Source organism: Myotis davidii, unplaced genomic scaffold (assembly GCF_000327345.1).
Source record: "Myotis davidii unplaced genomic scaffold, ASM32734v1 scaffold65, whole genome shotgun sequence".
In the NCBI taxonomy this organism is placed as follows: domain Eukaryota; kingdom Metazoa; phylum Chordata; class Mammalia; order Chiroptera; family Vespertilionidae; genus Myotis; species Myotis davidii.
Genome location: NW_006297833.1, coordinates 114,517 through 132,040, shown reverse-complemented (window position 1 = coordinate 132,040; position 17,524 = coordinate 114,517). Strand labels below are relative to the sequence as shown.

Genomic DNA, 17,524 nt, shown 5'->3' with positions numbered 1-17,524 from the left:
GCATTGACCTATGAACCAAGTCATGGTTCGATTCCCGGTCAGGGCACATGCCAGGGTTGCGGGCTTGATCCCCAGTGGAGGGTGCAGGAGGCAGCCAATTGATGATTCTCTCTCATCATTGATGTTTCTATCTCTCTCTCCGTCTCCCTTCCTCTCTGAAATCAATAAAAAATATGTATATATTTTAAAAATAAGCACACATAAGACAAGAGAACTGAGTGCTCTGTGACACGAACTGAAACGAAACCCAGGCAGCAGAGGAGAGGAGTGGGAAAGACGGGTCCCTAGTGGAGGCAGCCTCTGACCCGAGGCGGGTGGGGAGAGGAGAGGGAGACACTGGCTGGGAGTGAGTGGAAAGGCCCAGAGAGCCTGCACTGGGGCTGGAGCGGCCAGGCTGGCAGCAGAGCGCACACTCTGTGGAGTGCCCGGCGGCGCGGTTTCCAGGGCGCCTGCGCTCTTCACCTGGCTGCCTGGTGGAATGGCCTCGTGTACCCCGTGCACATGCTTTCCTGGGCCTGTGTGCTAGGACCTCTTTCGCTTCTGTTTGATGCCCTTTGGCCCAAGACTTTACTGCTCAGCTTCATAACACTTTCCTAAAATTGCATTTCTCCTATAGAACGGCTGTGCCCCACTGAAAGGTTTTCCTGAAAGGAAATGTGGCTCTAGAGCGTGAGCCCTCCTGTGTGCCCTGCTTCCTCTCTCCTATTTTCTTTGGAATAGAGTAAGCTGTCATTTAACAAATAACAGTGATAATGGGCCCGATTCTGTCAGTGAACTAAGGTCACTAAAATACTGTCAGTATATACATTCTTCTTGAGTTGCCAGGCTTAATACAAAAGATGCCTCTCAAGTCTCTAAAGAATGTAGTTTATTTTCAGACTTTTAAACTCAGTCTAACTTTCCAAAGATTTAGTACATTATAGACTAGTTTTCAGGCTTTTCCAGTTTGTGATCTCAGTGTTTTTACATTTCAGCTTTGGTTACCAGTGAGTCAAGGATTATCACTTTGGTTACCTGTAATCTTTACTTAGAGGTTTGTAAAAAGAAAAAACGATAAAAGAATTGGTATATCTGAAGATATCTACATGCATGAACATAAGTGTGATAGTCACAGAGTGTATTGCATTGGCTGTTGAATTCACTGCCTCACATAGGAAACTTACATATAAAACTTTGTAAATACTATCTGCACATAAGAGATTATCTTCAGAAAATTAAGACATTCCTTTCCAAAGAGCTGTAGTAGTTTTAAAAAGTAAAAAAAGGGGAAGGGAGATAAAATAGACAACTTAGTATAGTTGAGCTCAATAAATCCTAATTGTAGCATATTAGAATAATATTTAGAAAATATTTTATATAAGAATTTCTATAAGACTCTTTACATATTTTTCTTTTGGACCCCAGAAGACCAAAGAAAGCTGGGAGGAAGTTACCTTTATTGGATTTAGAGTTGTTTGGCATTTGACAACTCATTGACTAATTTTTATATAAATGATGTGGGTCAGAGGTAGCATTTACTAAGTCATGACAGTGTGCCAGCTGAGTCATATTAATTCATTTAAACCTCACCACATGCCTGTGTGGTCAGTATTATTCCAATTTTATAAATAAGGAAATGGAGGCTCAGAGATTAAAGAGAGAGTTGCCCAAATCCTCTGACCCATGAGGTCAATGTTAGGACTCAAACCTCCCCAATACCTCATAATCTTTCTATTTGTAGCAATTGCCTTGGGACATTCTCTTGCCTTGTTCATCTTCTAGTCCCAGAATGCTCTTGAGCTTTCAAAATTGATCAACTCTAATTCTTTAACTTACATCCAAAGTATGGAAATGGAACTTAAGTCAAATTTACTTCCTCCAAAGAATCACCCAACATCTCACATTAACATTTCATGAAGAGCATTTTGTGAATGAGAAAGTTGGGGGAATACAGAACTTGAAACCATAGTTTACCTGATTTCTTTAGTACAGGACTTCTTTGGGTGCTTAGCATACTGGTGTGAACACTGATCTCTAAGGGGAAGACATTATTTATAGGTATGGTTTCACAAGCTATTTATTTATTCATCTTTTTATTTTGGTAGAAAACCTCAAGGGATTAGTTCTTTATGAAACTACACATCTTACAAATGAGGCTAAAGATATTCCAAAGCGCCCTGACCAGGTTGGCTCAGTGGATAGAGCGTTGGCCTGCGGACTAAAGGGTCCCAGGCTTGATTCCAGTCAAGGGCATGTACCTTGGTCGAGGGCACATCCCCAGTGGGGGTTGCGGGGGGAGGGCGTTCAGGAAGCAGCTGATTGATGTTTCTCTCTCATCGATGTTTCTAACTCTCTATCCCTCTCCCTTCCTCTCTGTAAAAAATCAATAAAATATATTTTTTAAAAAAGATATTCCAAAGCTTCCTTTAGCTTTAAGAATTCTATGGTATGGTCCCTTTTCCCCCCACCAAGTTTAGGCATTTGTGCTATCAGGTGAACTTGCTAAAGGTTTCTGGAAACCATTCATTCATTAATTCATTCATGAAACATTTATTGATTACCAAGCACTATGCCAGGTTTTGAGGATAAAAAGACAAATAAGATGTAAATAAGACAAAGCTACCAGCGTGGGCAAACTACGGCCCGCGGGCCGGATCCGGCCCGTTTGAAATGAATAAAACTAAAAAAAAAAAAGACCGTACCCTTTTATGTAATGATGTTTACTTTGAATTTATATTAGTTCACACAAACACTCCATCCATGCTTTTGTTCCGGCCCTCCCGGTCCAGTTTAAGAACCCATTGTGGCCCTCGAGTCAAAAAGTTTGCCCACCCCTGCAAAGCTACACTATCTGCCTTCAGGATGAGGACATGATATGATGATGCACAGATAGTAAGAGAGTATACCCATAAAAGACATCATAATATAGTAAGAGGGCAATAGGAATATGCGAAGATAGTAAAGACATATGAACTGATTACACAACTCAGCACGAGAGAATCGAAACATTCATAGATAATAGACTCATGGGGGACCTGCCTCCTCTTTGAGGAGACACGTAGGCTTTCTGGAGGGTGAACACCCAATCTGGGACTTAGGGATGGGTAGGTAGGAGGTGAAGGGAAGAGAGGAACAGAAAAAGCATAGTAGGCTGACGTGGCATAACGTGTGCACACAGCATGCAGTGATCTCTAGGAGTACTCAGCGGTCTCCGGGAGCTTGGCACTTGCTAGAATATAAAGTTTAAGGTGGGCTGTAGGAGTAGCAGGGGCAGTTGTTGAGGGCCTTCGCTGTCAGATGCTTGAACTTGGTCCTGTGATGAAGAGCCAATGGAACACTTGAAAAGGGAAGTGACATGTTCCCAGTTGCATTTTACACAGCTGTGCGGAAAATAGATACAAAGAGAGAAAAGAGAGCTAAGGGGACAGCTGAAGATGTTGAGAGGATAGACAATGGGCCTGAGCCAAGAGAAGAATAGTAGGAAAGCAGAGGAAAGGATGGATTTGAGAAATATTTAGTAATTAGTAGGTTTAACCTGCTCAACTTGGTGACTGATTAGAGGAGTAGGGTGAAGGCAAGGTCATTATACCGCGATCCTTTCTGTGCTTTAAATTCAAATGGAGGCTTTGAATAGAAGACTCACATTTAAGAACCACTTCATATTGCCAATTCTTTGATTTAGGTTGTTGTGGAATTGCAAATAAATGCAAAATTTATTTTTAATATAAATGTTATTATTAATAAGAATTATAAATAAGTTTATTTTAAATACCATAGAATTATGAGGCAGCAGTAGGGGGTGTGCAGGAGGCGGCTGATCGATGTTTCTCTCTCATCGATGTTTCTAACTCTCTATCTCTCTCCCTTCCTCTCTGTAAAAAAATCAATAAAATATATATATAAAAAAAAATCATGAGGCAAACAATAGATGGTGTTTATACTTACTGATTTAAGTCTAGTTGCTTTAAAATATATTTTTTGTTGAAGAACAATGAACAAATGACCATTAGTTTAGATTTTATTTACCAGTATTATAAAATATCATTTAAAATATTATTCTTTTTACCAAATCATTAAAATTGGTATACGTGAATTTAAAAGGTTATAAATCCACTCTGACCTTCATCTATGCCAAGTGTTCAAGGCTCCGCTATCCCTCAAGCCAAGGAACTAATCCTCACAGCACTTTCCTGCTGCCAAGGTGAACTGAAACCTTTTCTGAGTGGCTCTTAGCATTTCTGTCTGATGCACTGTTTACAGCAGATGCCATCGGGTTAGCAGTGTGTTCTGCATAGGACCTGGCTCACACAGTCCTCATGGAAGTCGACGTAAGTATGAACCGGAGCCCCGTTTCTTGCAGCTCTAGCAGCAGGGGGTTCTAGCTGTACGGGCTGGCGCGGTGGCAACGTTAAGGGAAGGAGGGGACAATGAGGAGGAGTAAACACAAGGAAAGCATCTCTTACCGGGTCCTTGTTGTATTTTGCGGTTGTTTTTAAACCAGGTGATCTGAGGCTCAGGGATGCCGTCAGCATGACAGTCTAGAGTAGTGGAGCTGCTGACAGCCACTGTGTGGTCACTGAGGTTTCGCAGGAGGTATGGTGCTTCCTGATCTAGTGAACGAAGAAAGAGAATTATTACTCATCAGCTTTATTTTTGATTGTATATGAACCTCAACATTTGAAAGATATAAATAGCAAAACTTGACTATAAAGTTTCATTCATATTTGTTCCCTAAATTTCTCTTCTATGATTAACCTACTGCTTCCTCTTTAGTAAGTTGGTACCCTACATTGGAATTCATTAGAACACAGAGTGAAATCATGAACTAAATTCTTTATTTTTAGATTTTAATATCAAGGACATTTTTCTTTCTTTACTTTTTGTTTTGTTTTGAGAGAAGCATTTCTAAAACCTAAGGAGTTTTGCACAATATTTTTGGGACTAGAAAGGAAAAACAGGATCCTGGATATAGGTTTGTAATGACTTTTTATGTAGATGTATAGCAGGCGGTGATGCGTTACTATAATTTTGTATGTGCTTTCATCACTGTGTTCATGAGGGCATGTCTGTGTTACTCGGCTGTCAGTAACCTGAGTTGCAAGGCAGCAGACCAAACAGGAGAATTTCTTGAACTTTGAAAGCTTTATTGATTTTTTCTTTACTCCGTTCCCTTCCCAAATGCAAGCCACCAAAGGATCCATTCAAGAGGCAGAGGTACAGACTTGTGGTTTTTGCACTATATAATAGCACAATAATGTATTTTATATTATTTTCTCTTAAAACATACAAATATGATACAATACAATTTATTTTAATAAAATGCCAACCAATATAGTACAACAAAATGAACTTAATACATTAGGATGCAATACATTACAACATTAAAATCCCACATAGGAACAGCAGTACCCCCAAGGCCCCAATGAGTACAGTGTCTATTTAATAAAGTAGTCAGTCCTGCTGATGTGTATACATTCTAGTTAGGTGGGTGCTCAAGCTTTTAAGGTAAAAGAATAAAGACAACTCCTAATGTCTTTCCCACCCTCCCAAGTCATCCATTTGCCCCCTTGTAGCAATTTCTGGAACAGAAATCAAAAGAGCTTTGGCATAACTTACACATTCTGCGTCACTGGTTTCAATTATGAGCTTTCTCTGACCATTTCTGATTTCCTCATCTTATTGTACTAACACTGTGAATGCAGCTTAGGAGTGATTACAAGCTATAAGAGATGACACATTGCCATGGCTTTGGTTCCATGTCCCTGCAGGTTCTGCTGAGTCCCCAAACCTTTCTCTTATTCCTGCAGGGAAACTCTCAGGATTAGCATTCATTGAAGCAATTTAGAGATCTCAGGTTAAAAGTGTATTGTCACACAACTTTTAAACATGTTCATATCGTATAACATGGTAGGGTAAGTATGTTAGAAGAAACAGATTTCTCATTAAATTTTGATTTCCATAGCTTATCACTAGTCTTTTCTCATTTTACACAACATGAAATCTGAAGTCAAATAAGAATGCTGAAGGAAATGCTCTGAACTTTAAACACTTTGAACATTGTGTGGAATGAACTATATCCTTTTGCCTGTTTCTGTGTGTCTTTCCTCATCTATCTTGCCCCCAAGCAGAGCCATTTGAGTATTTCTGGGTCTGGATTCTGTGAAAGCTGTCAAATTGCTTTTACTGGTGGAAAATGCAGCCATCTATCAAAATCTTTAATTTTGGTAACATGCTTGATCATTATTACAATGTTTACAGTTTTACATGGGAAAGACCCTAGACATGCCAGTGAAACTCGGAAGAGAATAAAGAATAGTATCATTTACTATGTAGTGTCTTTTACAGTGGCAAGCCAACTTTGACATATCTCATTAAAATTCAGACCCAGTTCACTGAGTTATTCTTTTCATAGGCTCTCTGAGCACATTTGTTATTTCCCATGCGCTGAAAATGCTAAAATAACCTATCACTGCCCACGGGCCTTATTATAAGAAGAAAGCCTGAATGTAGGGCCTCTAGCACCCAGACAGTTTTCATAGCTAAAAACGGTAACATCATCAGCACAGGCAGAATTGTGCTTTCCTGGCAGGTGTATTGGAAAGCAATGCTTATGTAGACGAGAACATTTGCTTTTAACGAAAAAAGTCGTGAAGGCCTCCCAAGGGCTCTCTCTATCTGTCCTACACAAACTTCAGACAAGAGAAACAGCAGAAAGGCTGCAGAATAAACATAGGACTTTCAATTAAGTACAAACTTTACAGAAACATGCCCGAAACATACAGCATTACGATTTTTTTCTTTGTACCCATTTCTGAAAAAAACATTCTCTTATGAGAAAATTCTCTTTTTTTGCTAGTTTCTAAATAATCAATCAAGGAATCATTTTTATCTATTCCCACTTTATGCTTTATAGTAATCTCTTTTGACATTTTAAGTAAAAAAAAGTACATGAAACCCATATTTTTAAACCTAAGTTATTTAATGGCTATAGGTAGCTGCTTTCCAAAAGTTAACTGGAGCTGATCCCTTCAAACTGAGAAAATCAGAAAGAACACAATATTTCTGCTGGTTATCAATAGCCAAAGAGAGCTCCCATCAGGCTCTTCTCTTACTTTTCGGTGTTACTGACACTTTTCGGTGTCACCAGGCCCGATGAATAGTGTCTGTTCTCCATTGGAATGGGGACCGAGGAACCAGCCTCACGCCCTCCACTCCATCACACTCATTCTCCACACCGGCTCTTTCCTTTTCCTTTTTCCTGTTATCCTCTCCTTACTCCACACTCAAAAGAGTAACTAATTTTTTTAAATGTTTTTTTTTCTTTTGAAACTCTCTGTAAGGATTAATTACACAGTGAACAATTACAGCATCCTTTAAATCACCTCGTGGAAGTGCTTAAACTCATCTTCTGTGAATATAAAGACCCTTCCCCTCTCCATGAAAATTGCAATTTTAAGGGAAAGGAAATGATACATTCTGCATGTCCAATTCATCATGCTTTCAGAAGCACTCCCCCAACCATTCCATTTGCTTTTTGAGCTTTCCTAGAAATGGAGGCTCCCAAGCTCTGGGGTCCTAACGCATTGTTTCCTGAAGGAACACACTGACTTATAATGAACAAAGACGCCAGGCACAAGAGCCATAGGTAAAAGATACAATTGATTATTCTTTCCTTTGGGCTGACAACTTCCAGGTTACTAATTGTTTTCAGAGCATTCGGGGCTCCATAAAACTGGCATTCTGGGGAAATGGTATTGTTTACTCTTTCACACTTTGACAAAAGCAATTCCCACGTGAAAGACAAGTTTAGCCGTGGGACAGAGCCTGTTACCTAAAGTAGGAAACAGTCAAGAGAGTTCCCAAGCCTGAAACATTGTCATATTGTCAGCTCTTGTTGACTGCCCAGCCACTGGGTTCTCAGCCAGGGCTATTTCGGTCAGGATGATTTATTTTCCAATAGTTCATGCAAGTAACATATAATGATCAATCATAAATGAAAACAACAGAACAGAGCACATTAAACTGGAGGGAAAAGTCACTTTCCCCTCAAATGCAAGCTTGAAACAAGAGGTACAATTTGTCTTGATTTAAAAATGTTTATTTTTCAATGATTCTGAATTCTGCTTCTGTAGTTGTGCTATTTCTTAATCCCCATAAAAATCCTATTAACATAGGAATAGAGGGAAGTAGACTTTTTTTAGTGGGCACATTTTTAGATTTACATTTAGAAGAATGCCTTAATCTTAAACTTCTGGTCACAATGGCCTTTATTTGTTTAATAATTGATTGTGGTACACCCTTGAATGCCATTAATTAAACAGGACAAAGTTCTCTAAAAGACTAACCAGGGGACAAAAATATTTAAACCAAAGGCATGATCCTCTTTCTTTCAGGATAGCTGTTTAGTCCACTCAGGAGCAGTGAGGAGGAAACTGGCCACTGGTCTGGAAAGCTACCCAGAATTGCTTAAGACCAGAGTGGGCTTGATTTGGGTGGATTTTCCTGATTCATCCTGTGACAAACCTTTAACACCTCTGAATTATACCAACACTTGCACCCATGGGACCCATTTTAGAGCTCCAGTTTAAGATTAATGTGCTTAATGTAAAAAAAAAAGCATTTTCAAATAAATAAGCATTATAATGTGCTATCCAGGTGCTATTTACAAATGAAAAACAGACGAGTTAATACAAAATAGAACCAGGCAGAGGTCCGACAGAGTCTCAAATTCAACTGTACTCATTCTGAGCTGGAAAATTAACTTATACATGTCCATCTTTGGCAGAAACCAGCATCTGTTTAAATTATTCAGTTTGTGCAGCTTTGAAACTTAAAAATAAAAAGAGGTTGGCATCAAAGTGGAAGGAAAGGGTCAGCTTCCAGTTGAGTGTTTATCAGGCAGGAGACAGCAAAGAGCAAAAGCACAGAGTGTGCCTGCCGGGATCCTCCAAATCCAAACGCGCACCAGGTCACCAGGCGGGTCCCAGAGAGACCCTCAGCCTGACGGGGAGCCTCCGTGGGCCTGGGGTTCATTATTACTCCCACCATCTCCAAACTCATTTTGGGAGGAGCATCTCCTCTGGGCCAGAAAGTTAGCAACAGTGACAATAAATCAAGATGATATGAGACAACTGTTACTTTTGAATGAGTCCTTTAATGTTTCACATTACTTTGTGTGGTACAATCATTCCTTGTGCTTTTAAATTTGGAGATCCGAGAGAAAACAGCCTTTTTGTTGCAGTGCTCACCTCTAATTGTAACTTCTTTCTTCTGAAGGACGTCTTCGCCTGTGTATATGTTCCTGGCCCTGCAGGCGTAGGTGCCTGAGTCTTCCAGGGAAGCGTTCTTGATGAGAAGGTGAAGCGTGATGGAGTGCTCCTTCGTGACGGTCATTTTTTGCCTCCTGATCCTGTGGTGTGTGCTTCGGTTATTAGCTGTCCGCAGCTTAATCCAAGTGATGTCTCTGTATAAGAACTTGCTAACTGTGCAAGACAGTTTCAGGTCCTCTCCTTCCGTAGGCATTTTTTCCAAGTTAACGTGGAACCCATTTGGTACATCTATAAAATAAGAATAAAAAACTTTGGTTCATAGAAAAACCAGTGTCATCCGGAGGCAATATCTTGTCATGAGATATTCAAAGATCTGCTGAATTATTCCTGCAGAGATTCTCTCGGCATCGGCATTAAAAGAATGGCTATTTATCTGTTTATTTTAGGGGACTTGCTCAAACATAGCAGGTGGAAACCAACTAAGTTCATGCCATCAGAAGCAGGAAATGCCAAACAGGACAGTTAGTATGATAGGACATTTTTCTTATTTGCCTCAAGCTGCTCTTCAAAATTGAATTTTTTTGTACAACTTGGGATGATAACTACATTTCCCATTTCTTTACCATGGGCAGAACTACTGGTAAATGGACAAAATAGTAAAGCGATAATAGCAATTTGTACTAAAATTCAAAGATGCTTTTATCATCAAACTTATCCAAAATAAGTGGTGAGACTAGGAAGTCCCAGGTACATGTTAAGAGATCCAGTCCTGCCAGTCGACACCACTGCAGTCCTCACGTATCCAGTAAAAGAGCGACTGACTTCCCAAGCTTCCTGGGCGGGTCGCTAGCATCCTCCCCAGCTGCTGCCCCACCATGTTGCCTGCTCTTTGCTGGCACAGTGGGCAGAGTGTGTGGAGAAGAGCCAACTGACTTGTTCAGGTTCCCTACTGGTGGTGGTTCCAGCCAGCCACAAAAGAGAAAAGATGTCTTCTGAAAACGTGGGCAACTAATCTGGAAGAGTTGCTGGGTTCCAATATGGGGGCGGTCGTGGGAGGGAAAATCATTTTTAAAAAATCAGAAGCTTATTAAACGTTTTCTGAAAGTGACTGTCATTAAAAGCCGTTTTCTCCAAAGTTCACTCCCAGCGAGCCTCCATCTCCATCTCTAGGTGCCCCTGGCAACACCTCTTGAGCTTTCCTTCCCTGGACCATCATTTAGCTGCTGCCCTGAGAGTTCCTAGTCTCATTCTGGACTGTTTCACCAGAGGATTCCAAAAAGTCATTGGCTACTGGCCCTGAACGGATCTGCTCTCAAAACCCTTGCATTGCCTGTTACTAGTGGCTTATCTGTATTTGAGCAAAGAATTCGGGCCAACATTTTACAAAGTACTTTGAAGATGAAAAGCACTATGTTATGCTATTATTATTATTATTATCCTTTGGACACAAAGCTATAAAGAAACCTTTAAACCTTAAAGGGACAATAGTCCAAAATTAGATATCATATCAACTCTTTCCTAAATCTCACTTTGCTTGTTTTTCTGATTTTTCTGGGCTTTGGCTTTATTATAAAGTGTCACGTCTGAAGAAATGCCAAAGTATTCATTTGAAACCTGGGAGCGGGGTAACAGTGGCTTATGAAGCTGTCAGTAGTTGGGAAGAGAGGAGACCAGTGGAGGTTTTCCTGCTTTAAAAATGAAAACCTAAGGATGTGCCAGAAGATGCAGAAGCAGCTGACAATCATTTTTAAGATAACAATAAGATGTCAGAAATAGCCCCTGTAGCTTAGCGTCATTTTATATTTGGGACATTTTCCAAGCATAAGGATTAAAACAGCAGCCATCAACTCTTACACACACACTAGAACAGAAGTATTGTGTACTGGTTGCAATCAAAGCATTTATTTAAAGACCACAGACTCCATTTATGAGGTCTCATCTGGTATTAGAACCTAAGTGAGCCCAAGTCACACCATTGAGAGCAAGTAGAGTTTCTATTTACTTCAGTGATTTGAAACTTCCTGTGGAAATTAGCTCACAGGTTTCCTGATGGAAGATTTTGTTTATCTTTGCCAAGCACCACCAGGAATCTCAAAATAAAATGCATTTAGTGACATTGGGAAGCCAGGGAGATAAGGCAGTGCTGTTCCTGTTTCACACTCGGTAATTGCTCACACACCCATAGTCATGCTGAGTGCCAGCAAATGGCAAACACACACGGAGGAAAAGAAAAGAACCAAGTAGGTTTTGAGGCCCATTTCCCACATGGGGGGCACTGTCACTGGAGCTAATTTGGTGGACGTTATCAGACAGCCTCTTAGAAATGATTACCTATTTCTCAGCATCACCCATTTGGTATTCTCTTTTAAATCCATAGAAAATAATAAATAAAATGTCCTAAAATGAGTTAATGAATGCAGAGGGATTCTTCTCCTTAATTCATGTTGATTTTCTTTTTTTTTGCCTGAGTACAAAAACAAACCCAAAAAAGAATTGCCTTCTAACTCTCAGAGTGAAAACAAGAAATCTTCCCTTTGTACTGTATCCGCTGAAGATTCAGTACAAGCCTCATCAGCACCAACTAATGCTCATCTATCTAACATGTTTCACACCCATGGCGGCTTATGAGGTGTCAAGGAGAAGAATCAATGCTTACTCAGGAGAGAGGAGAGACCTTCAACCCAGGGTTAGGTGAGTCATCTATTCTCAAAGGGGGGGGGAGACATTCAGACTTGGTTGGCCAAGCACATGAATTGAGTTCATGAGACAAGCATAGAAATGAAAAGGATGAAAGGTGCCTCATTTGTCAGGACGGGGTAAAGAAGGCTTCTCTTCTAATGGAGACTAGCAATAACATTCTCTAAAAAGACAGTGAGTAGTTACTAGAAAGTTTTGCTTTTTCAAGTAGCTACCATGTACACATAATGGCACAGTACAGTGTCGAAGCAATGGAGGGTTCTAGTGGCCACAGGTAACTACTTTTCATCAGTTTGGAAGGCAATTGTAAGTTATTATTGTACTTTAAGGAACAACATGATGGAAATGAGGCTCAATAAAGATCCAAATCCAGATCCAGATTTAAAGCAGTTAAATTTCAGCCAGATCTCTTAAAGCATCGTCTGCACCAGGACCAACGAGAAACACAGATAACAGACACGTGAGGTGCAACGTCCCGTACGAACAGTATTCAGTCTCATCTCTTGTGAGAGTAAATCTTGTGACAAAAATTTGAGTAAGAAAAAGATAATAATTAGTTTTAAAATAATGTGTGTAAGCAAATGTATCTGTTATCACCAATCTTATCATCAACTAGAACTTTTCAGGACTGGTAGACAAGAATTCGGAGAAATTATATTCCAGGAAATGGAGGCTTGATTGGCTGGCTTTGTGCTCAGTTTTAAGATTAAGGCTCCTGAATTCCTAGAGGAAACATGGCGAGAGCTTCTAGTAGGTATATTTGAATTGAATTCTCATTGCTCTTTTCTGTGGATAAGCCTTGAGATCTAGGAAAGGTCTCACCCACTCCATGGTTATTAATTGTATAAAGTGGTGGGAGGTGAGAGGGAATTTCTGAATTCAGCTGATTAGCTTGATGGGCACCTCTCAGCGTGAATATGTGCTGCGGCAGGGAAGAACTCAGAGGGATGGATAGGCGAGATGTTGGTGCTGCAGTTCATGCTGGGCACCAGGGGACCTTTCCGGGGTGCTGAACGATATGAAAATGAGCATGCCCTTCCCCTCCACTCTGTGAACATGCGCTTCCAGTACTGCCTCAGACTCAGCAAGAGGGGTTCCCTGTCCTGGCCTTCGGATGGCTCCGTCTGGCTGTCCCTCTTCACAATGTAAAGAGTCTGTGAGCCAAGTGGGCATGTCCACTCAGAGTCTATGCTAAGCCCACTTCTAGATCTTTCTTGGGGTCTCTGGGATCCCAGAATTCCCTGTAAAGGTGATCCCAAGTCTGTTTCCAGGTCCCAGTCTCCTTCCTCTTCGCTAGGTCTGTCCTCCTGATGTCAGACTACTGGTCACTGGGCACACTGCGAGGTCCAAGGAAGACTGTTCACGAGGGGTGTGGGCAGAATGTGGACGCCCAGGGCGAGATTATCTTCTCTCTACCTGTTCAGATGCGAATCCCCCTCAGTGCCCCCTCAGATTCCAGGGGCATTTCGCATCCTGCTTTCGTCTCAGAGGCTTCCAGCTACACTGTGCAGTACAGAACCCATAGACACATGTGGCTATTGAGCGTTTACAACATGGCTAGTGTGACTGAAGGATTTCATTCAAGTCTTTATTTCAATTAATTTAAAAACAGAAGTAGTATAATATTTAAAATGTCAATGACATCTTGAAATGATACTCTTTTGGGTATATTGGGTTAAGTAAAATTAATTTCACTTTTTTCTTTTAAAAATCTGGATACTAGAAAATTTTAAATTACATATGTGGCTTACATTATATTTCAATTGGACAGCATTGGCTTACCATTGGTCATTTTGTCCATCACATTACTTCTGCACAAACCTTTGGATACTAGGATACATACACTTTAACATTTCTTCTTTGTTTCCTGGGTGTTAAAATGTCTTTCTAGAAAGACAGGGCTTCATTGCTATCTCTGCAACTGCCCGCTGCAGAGTCAAGGTACTATCTACCAGCAGGTGCTGTTAAACTTGTGCAAACGTGTTGACTGCTCAGAACAGAACAGGAGTTGCTCAGTCTTTTGTCCTCTAAATCACACATACAGTGGCTATGGATTCGGGTAACTTGTTTCCAACCAAATATATAGGACAATAAAAACCTTGGTATTTAATTAGTCCAAATCATCTGAGATTGCATCTGTGTGAAATTGCTATTTGAATCCTTGAAAAAAAGGGCTTTCCTACTTGGAATGGATGCAAAGATGATTTCCCTTCCACTTCTAGAATCTGAGAGGACTGAGCCAGTCTAGAGCGGCTCTGCTGTGTGCCTCCCCACATCTCCAAAGCCATTTCCTCATCTGGGGGATGCAGGGCTAGAAGCAGGGCTAGGATGCCTCTGAATCTCACCCGGCTCCGCTGCTCTGTGACAGCCTCTCAGGGTGTCTCCAGGGCAGCTTCTCAGAAGGCTGGTTGACTCGCCAGAGGCTCCCTGTGAGCTGACAGCCCATGCGGTCTCATGAAACCAGACCTATTCTTTCTGGAGAGCTCTAGGTAACTCCTGCCGCCTGCCTCATGCAGTGCGAAGTTTCCAGAGTTGGCAAACTGCCCAGGCTTCCTCAGAAATTGGGGAGTGTGGAGCCAGGCAATTGTTTTTATACTTTGAGCTACTTACTTCCTTCCTGTACCCATGGAGGGACATAGGGAGTGCCCTTTGCGTACCTTGGAAGTTTTCAGATTTGCAGGACGGTCCTATTTAAGGCTAAAAATTCTTAAATGCAACCAAGAAAGAGTACATTACTTATTGTCAACAAAGCTCAGCTTCAGATTTCTATAGGAGAGTCTCATTTTCCAAAAAGATCAAATTAAGTTGTGAAACAATTAGCTTTCTGGTTTTAAAAAATGTTATCATATGTATTATAATTTGTTTCCTTGATTATTCTTTTTTAAAATCCTCACCCAGGAATATATGTTTATTGATTTGAGAGAGAGAGAGAGAGAGAGAGACATTAATTGGTTGTTTCTCATATGCCCCCAACTGGGAATCAAATCCCCAACCTTTTGGAGCACAGGACGATGCTCTTGTCCCGTGGTCGGCAAACTGCGGCTCGCGAGCCACATGTGACTCTTTGGCCCCTTGAGTGTGGCTCTTCCTAAGCCTTAGGAGTACCCTAATTAAGTTAATAACAATGTACCTACCTATATAGTTTAAGTTTAAAAAATTCGGCTCTCAAAAGAAATTTCAGTAGTTGTACTGTTGATATTTGGCCCCCGTTGACTAATGAGTTTGCCGACCACTGGTCTAGTCTAATCAGCGGAGCCACCCTGCCAGGGCTCCTTGATTATTCTTGAACAACCACTGTGTGCCAGATTCTGTGCCAGGTACTGAAGGAATTAAAAAATGAACATGACAAGATCCCAAATTCACAATCCAGCCTGGGAGCTGGACATCCACAAATGGCTCTAAAAGAGAAGGCAGGGAAACTCTTCTTTAGAAGATTCAATGATGGCACTGTTCCGAAGAGCAAGGCTAAAATTGCTCAAAGTTTAACAATTCTATGGAGTGTTTTCTTTAAACAAAAATCACTCTATCTCTGAGTGCACTAAAAGCAAACAAGGCTTGAAGAGAGACAGGTCACCGGGCTGTTTTTGAGAGTATGAGGTGTGTGGCTTACCTGTGACATAAAAGTTTATGTTTCTTTCCACAGTCCCTACTTTATTGGAAGCCATGCAGCTGTAGATTCCAGAAATTCTAGAGTCAGCCACCACCAAGGAGCTAGCGGTCTACAAAAGAAAAGGAAATTTCAGCTAGTGATAGGACAAAGGACCATTTGAACATCCATCAGCTACTTCTGAGGGTTGAAACGATTCAGCGATTTCATTCATTCAACAAAGGTAGTCCTTGCACAAGAAGTGGTTACCAGAAGGCTCTCCCCTTTCCGAGCCCCAGCAAGAATGGAAAAAATAACAGGAAAGCAGGTCCTCAGGAGACCGGGGGCTGTGACATCCGACTCGGACGAGGGTTTCAGGCTTATTTATCTCATGCTGCTGGCGCAACAATTACAGACCTGAGGCTGAGATGCGGGACTGCACGTCCTACTCTCTGAGGTGGTCAGCCGCATGAATGCGAGCGCCAGGTGAGGCGGAGGCCTTCCTTGTTGGGCTGACCTGAGCTAGCGGCTGCTGCTGGGAACAGGAGCCTTAGCAAGGACAGAGGAGAACGGCTGGCTGAACCACTGCTTTCATGTGCTCACAGAACGTGGCCCTGCGGTCCCGATGGGGCCGGGGGGAGGCAGGAAAGCCCGCTAAGATTATTGTGTGTGTTTGTAAATTACTTAACTTCTCAGTCTGTCAGTTCCTTATCTAGGAAATGAAGATACGGGTTACAAATTAACACACTATAGTTTCACTAGACTTAGTGCTGCTATTTGACAAATTAGTCCCTAAAAAGGCAATAGGAGTCAAATGTGTATGAATTTGAAAGCACGTTACAAACTGTGATATTTCAAAAGTACTGAAACACACATTTATACAGCTTAAAGGCTTGCACTGCTATCTTCTTTTAAAGATAAAAATTAGTTACATGAAAAAAAAATCATTTAGTTTTAAAATCCAACCCAACCTTGCAGAAAAGTGATAGATACCACGTAGGAAAAACAAAAAAGCAAGTTTTTCATATTTAAAAATTATTTTGAAAATGTTGATCTAATTACTTATAAATTATTGCAGCCTATCTCCTAAGACACAGATGGCTGGGTTTGAAATGATAGAGGCTGTGCTGAAGCTTCCAGACTAACGGAGTGTCCTAGCTGAAGGATAGGGGTTGAGTGACCTACAGGCAAAAGTAATGTGTAGGCTGAAATGTGACCGTGGCCTTCCTAAAGTGGTGAATACAAAACATCTTAACATTTTTCTGAGTTTCTAAGTAATGTGCTAGGCACTTTACAGGTTCTCATATCCTATTCAATAAGGTATTTCTGTCTTTATTCTACAAATCAGGAAGACTAAGACTATATTCCTCATGTTTTAGCCAAGTTCATTGCTCCAAATTCTCTGTAATTTCACTATGGTATAGTGAGGATTGCATAAATGATTCATCTTCTGTTTGTTACATCTGTTCAATTGCACACACCATATATCCTCCGTGTACTGAAATGACTGGAAATGAAAGTATCTACAATATGTGGCATTTTGCATTCAATTAAGCAGACATTTACTGGGCATTGCCCAGGTGTTTTAAGGGAGACAGAGGTGAATATGACACAATCCCTATTCTTTATCTTGAAGGATATTTTTAAGCTTAAGTTGATAGAGAAGAATGTCCCTACTTGGAGATCAAATACATATTACTCTCTCCTGCAGAGGAGCACTCACACGAAGACAGATAAACAGTGAAGAATATGAAAGGGAGCTCAGGTGTCTCCCTATTTTGATAATTACTCTTTAAGATTCATAAGAGGTGGGAAATAAAACAATTCTGGGTAGACATTTCCTTTGGATTCTGGCGCCCACATTTAAAGTCATGGGAGGAAAGGAGGGAAGCTTGTGAGGTGCCCTCATCTGCAGAAGCAGCAGCTGAGGTTACAGACTCCATGACTCACTCAGACATACACAGCGGCACAGACAGACCCGGGCAGAGCTATG

The 17,524-nt window shown here is 41.0% G+C and overlaps 1 protein-coding gene across 1 annotated transcript in view; it reads right to left on the bottom strand.

Annotated features, from left to right (window-relative positions):
* FLT1 (fms related tyrosine kinase 1) overlaps nucleotides 1-17,524 on the bottom strand; it is a gene marked incomplete at its 5' end in the record, with an annotated part of 158,605 nt that overhangs the window by 76,155 nt on the left and 64,926 nt on the right. The window contains 3 exons of the mRNA XM_006773677.2: nucleotides 4,443-4,589; nucleotides 9,228-9,536; nucleotides 15,556-15,664. Coding sequence (XP_006773740.1) covers nucleotides 4,443-4,589; nucleotides 9,228-9,536; nucleotides 15,556-15,664 — 565 coding nt within the window. The remainder of the gene's footprint in view (nucleotides 1-4,442; nucleotides 4,590-9,227; nucleotides 9,537-15,555; nucleotides 15,665-17,524) is intronic.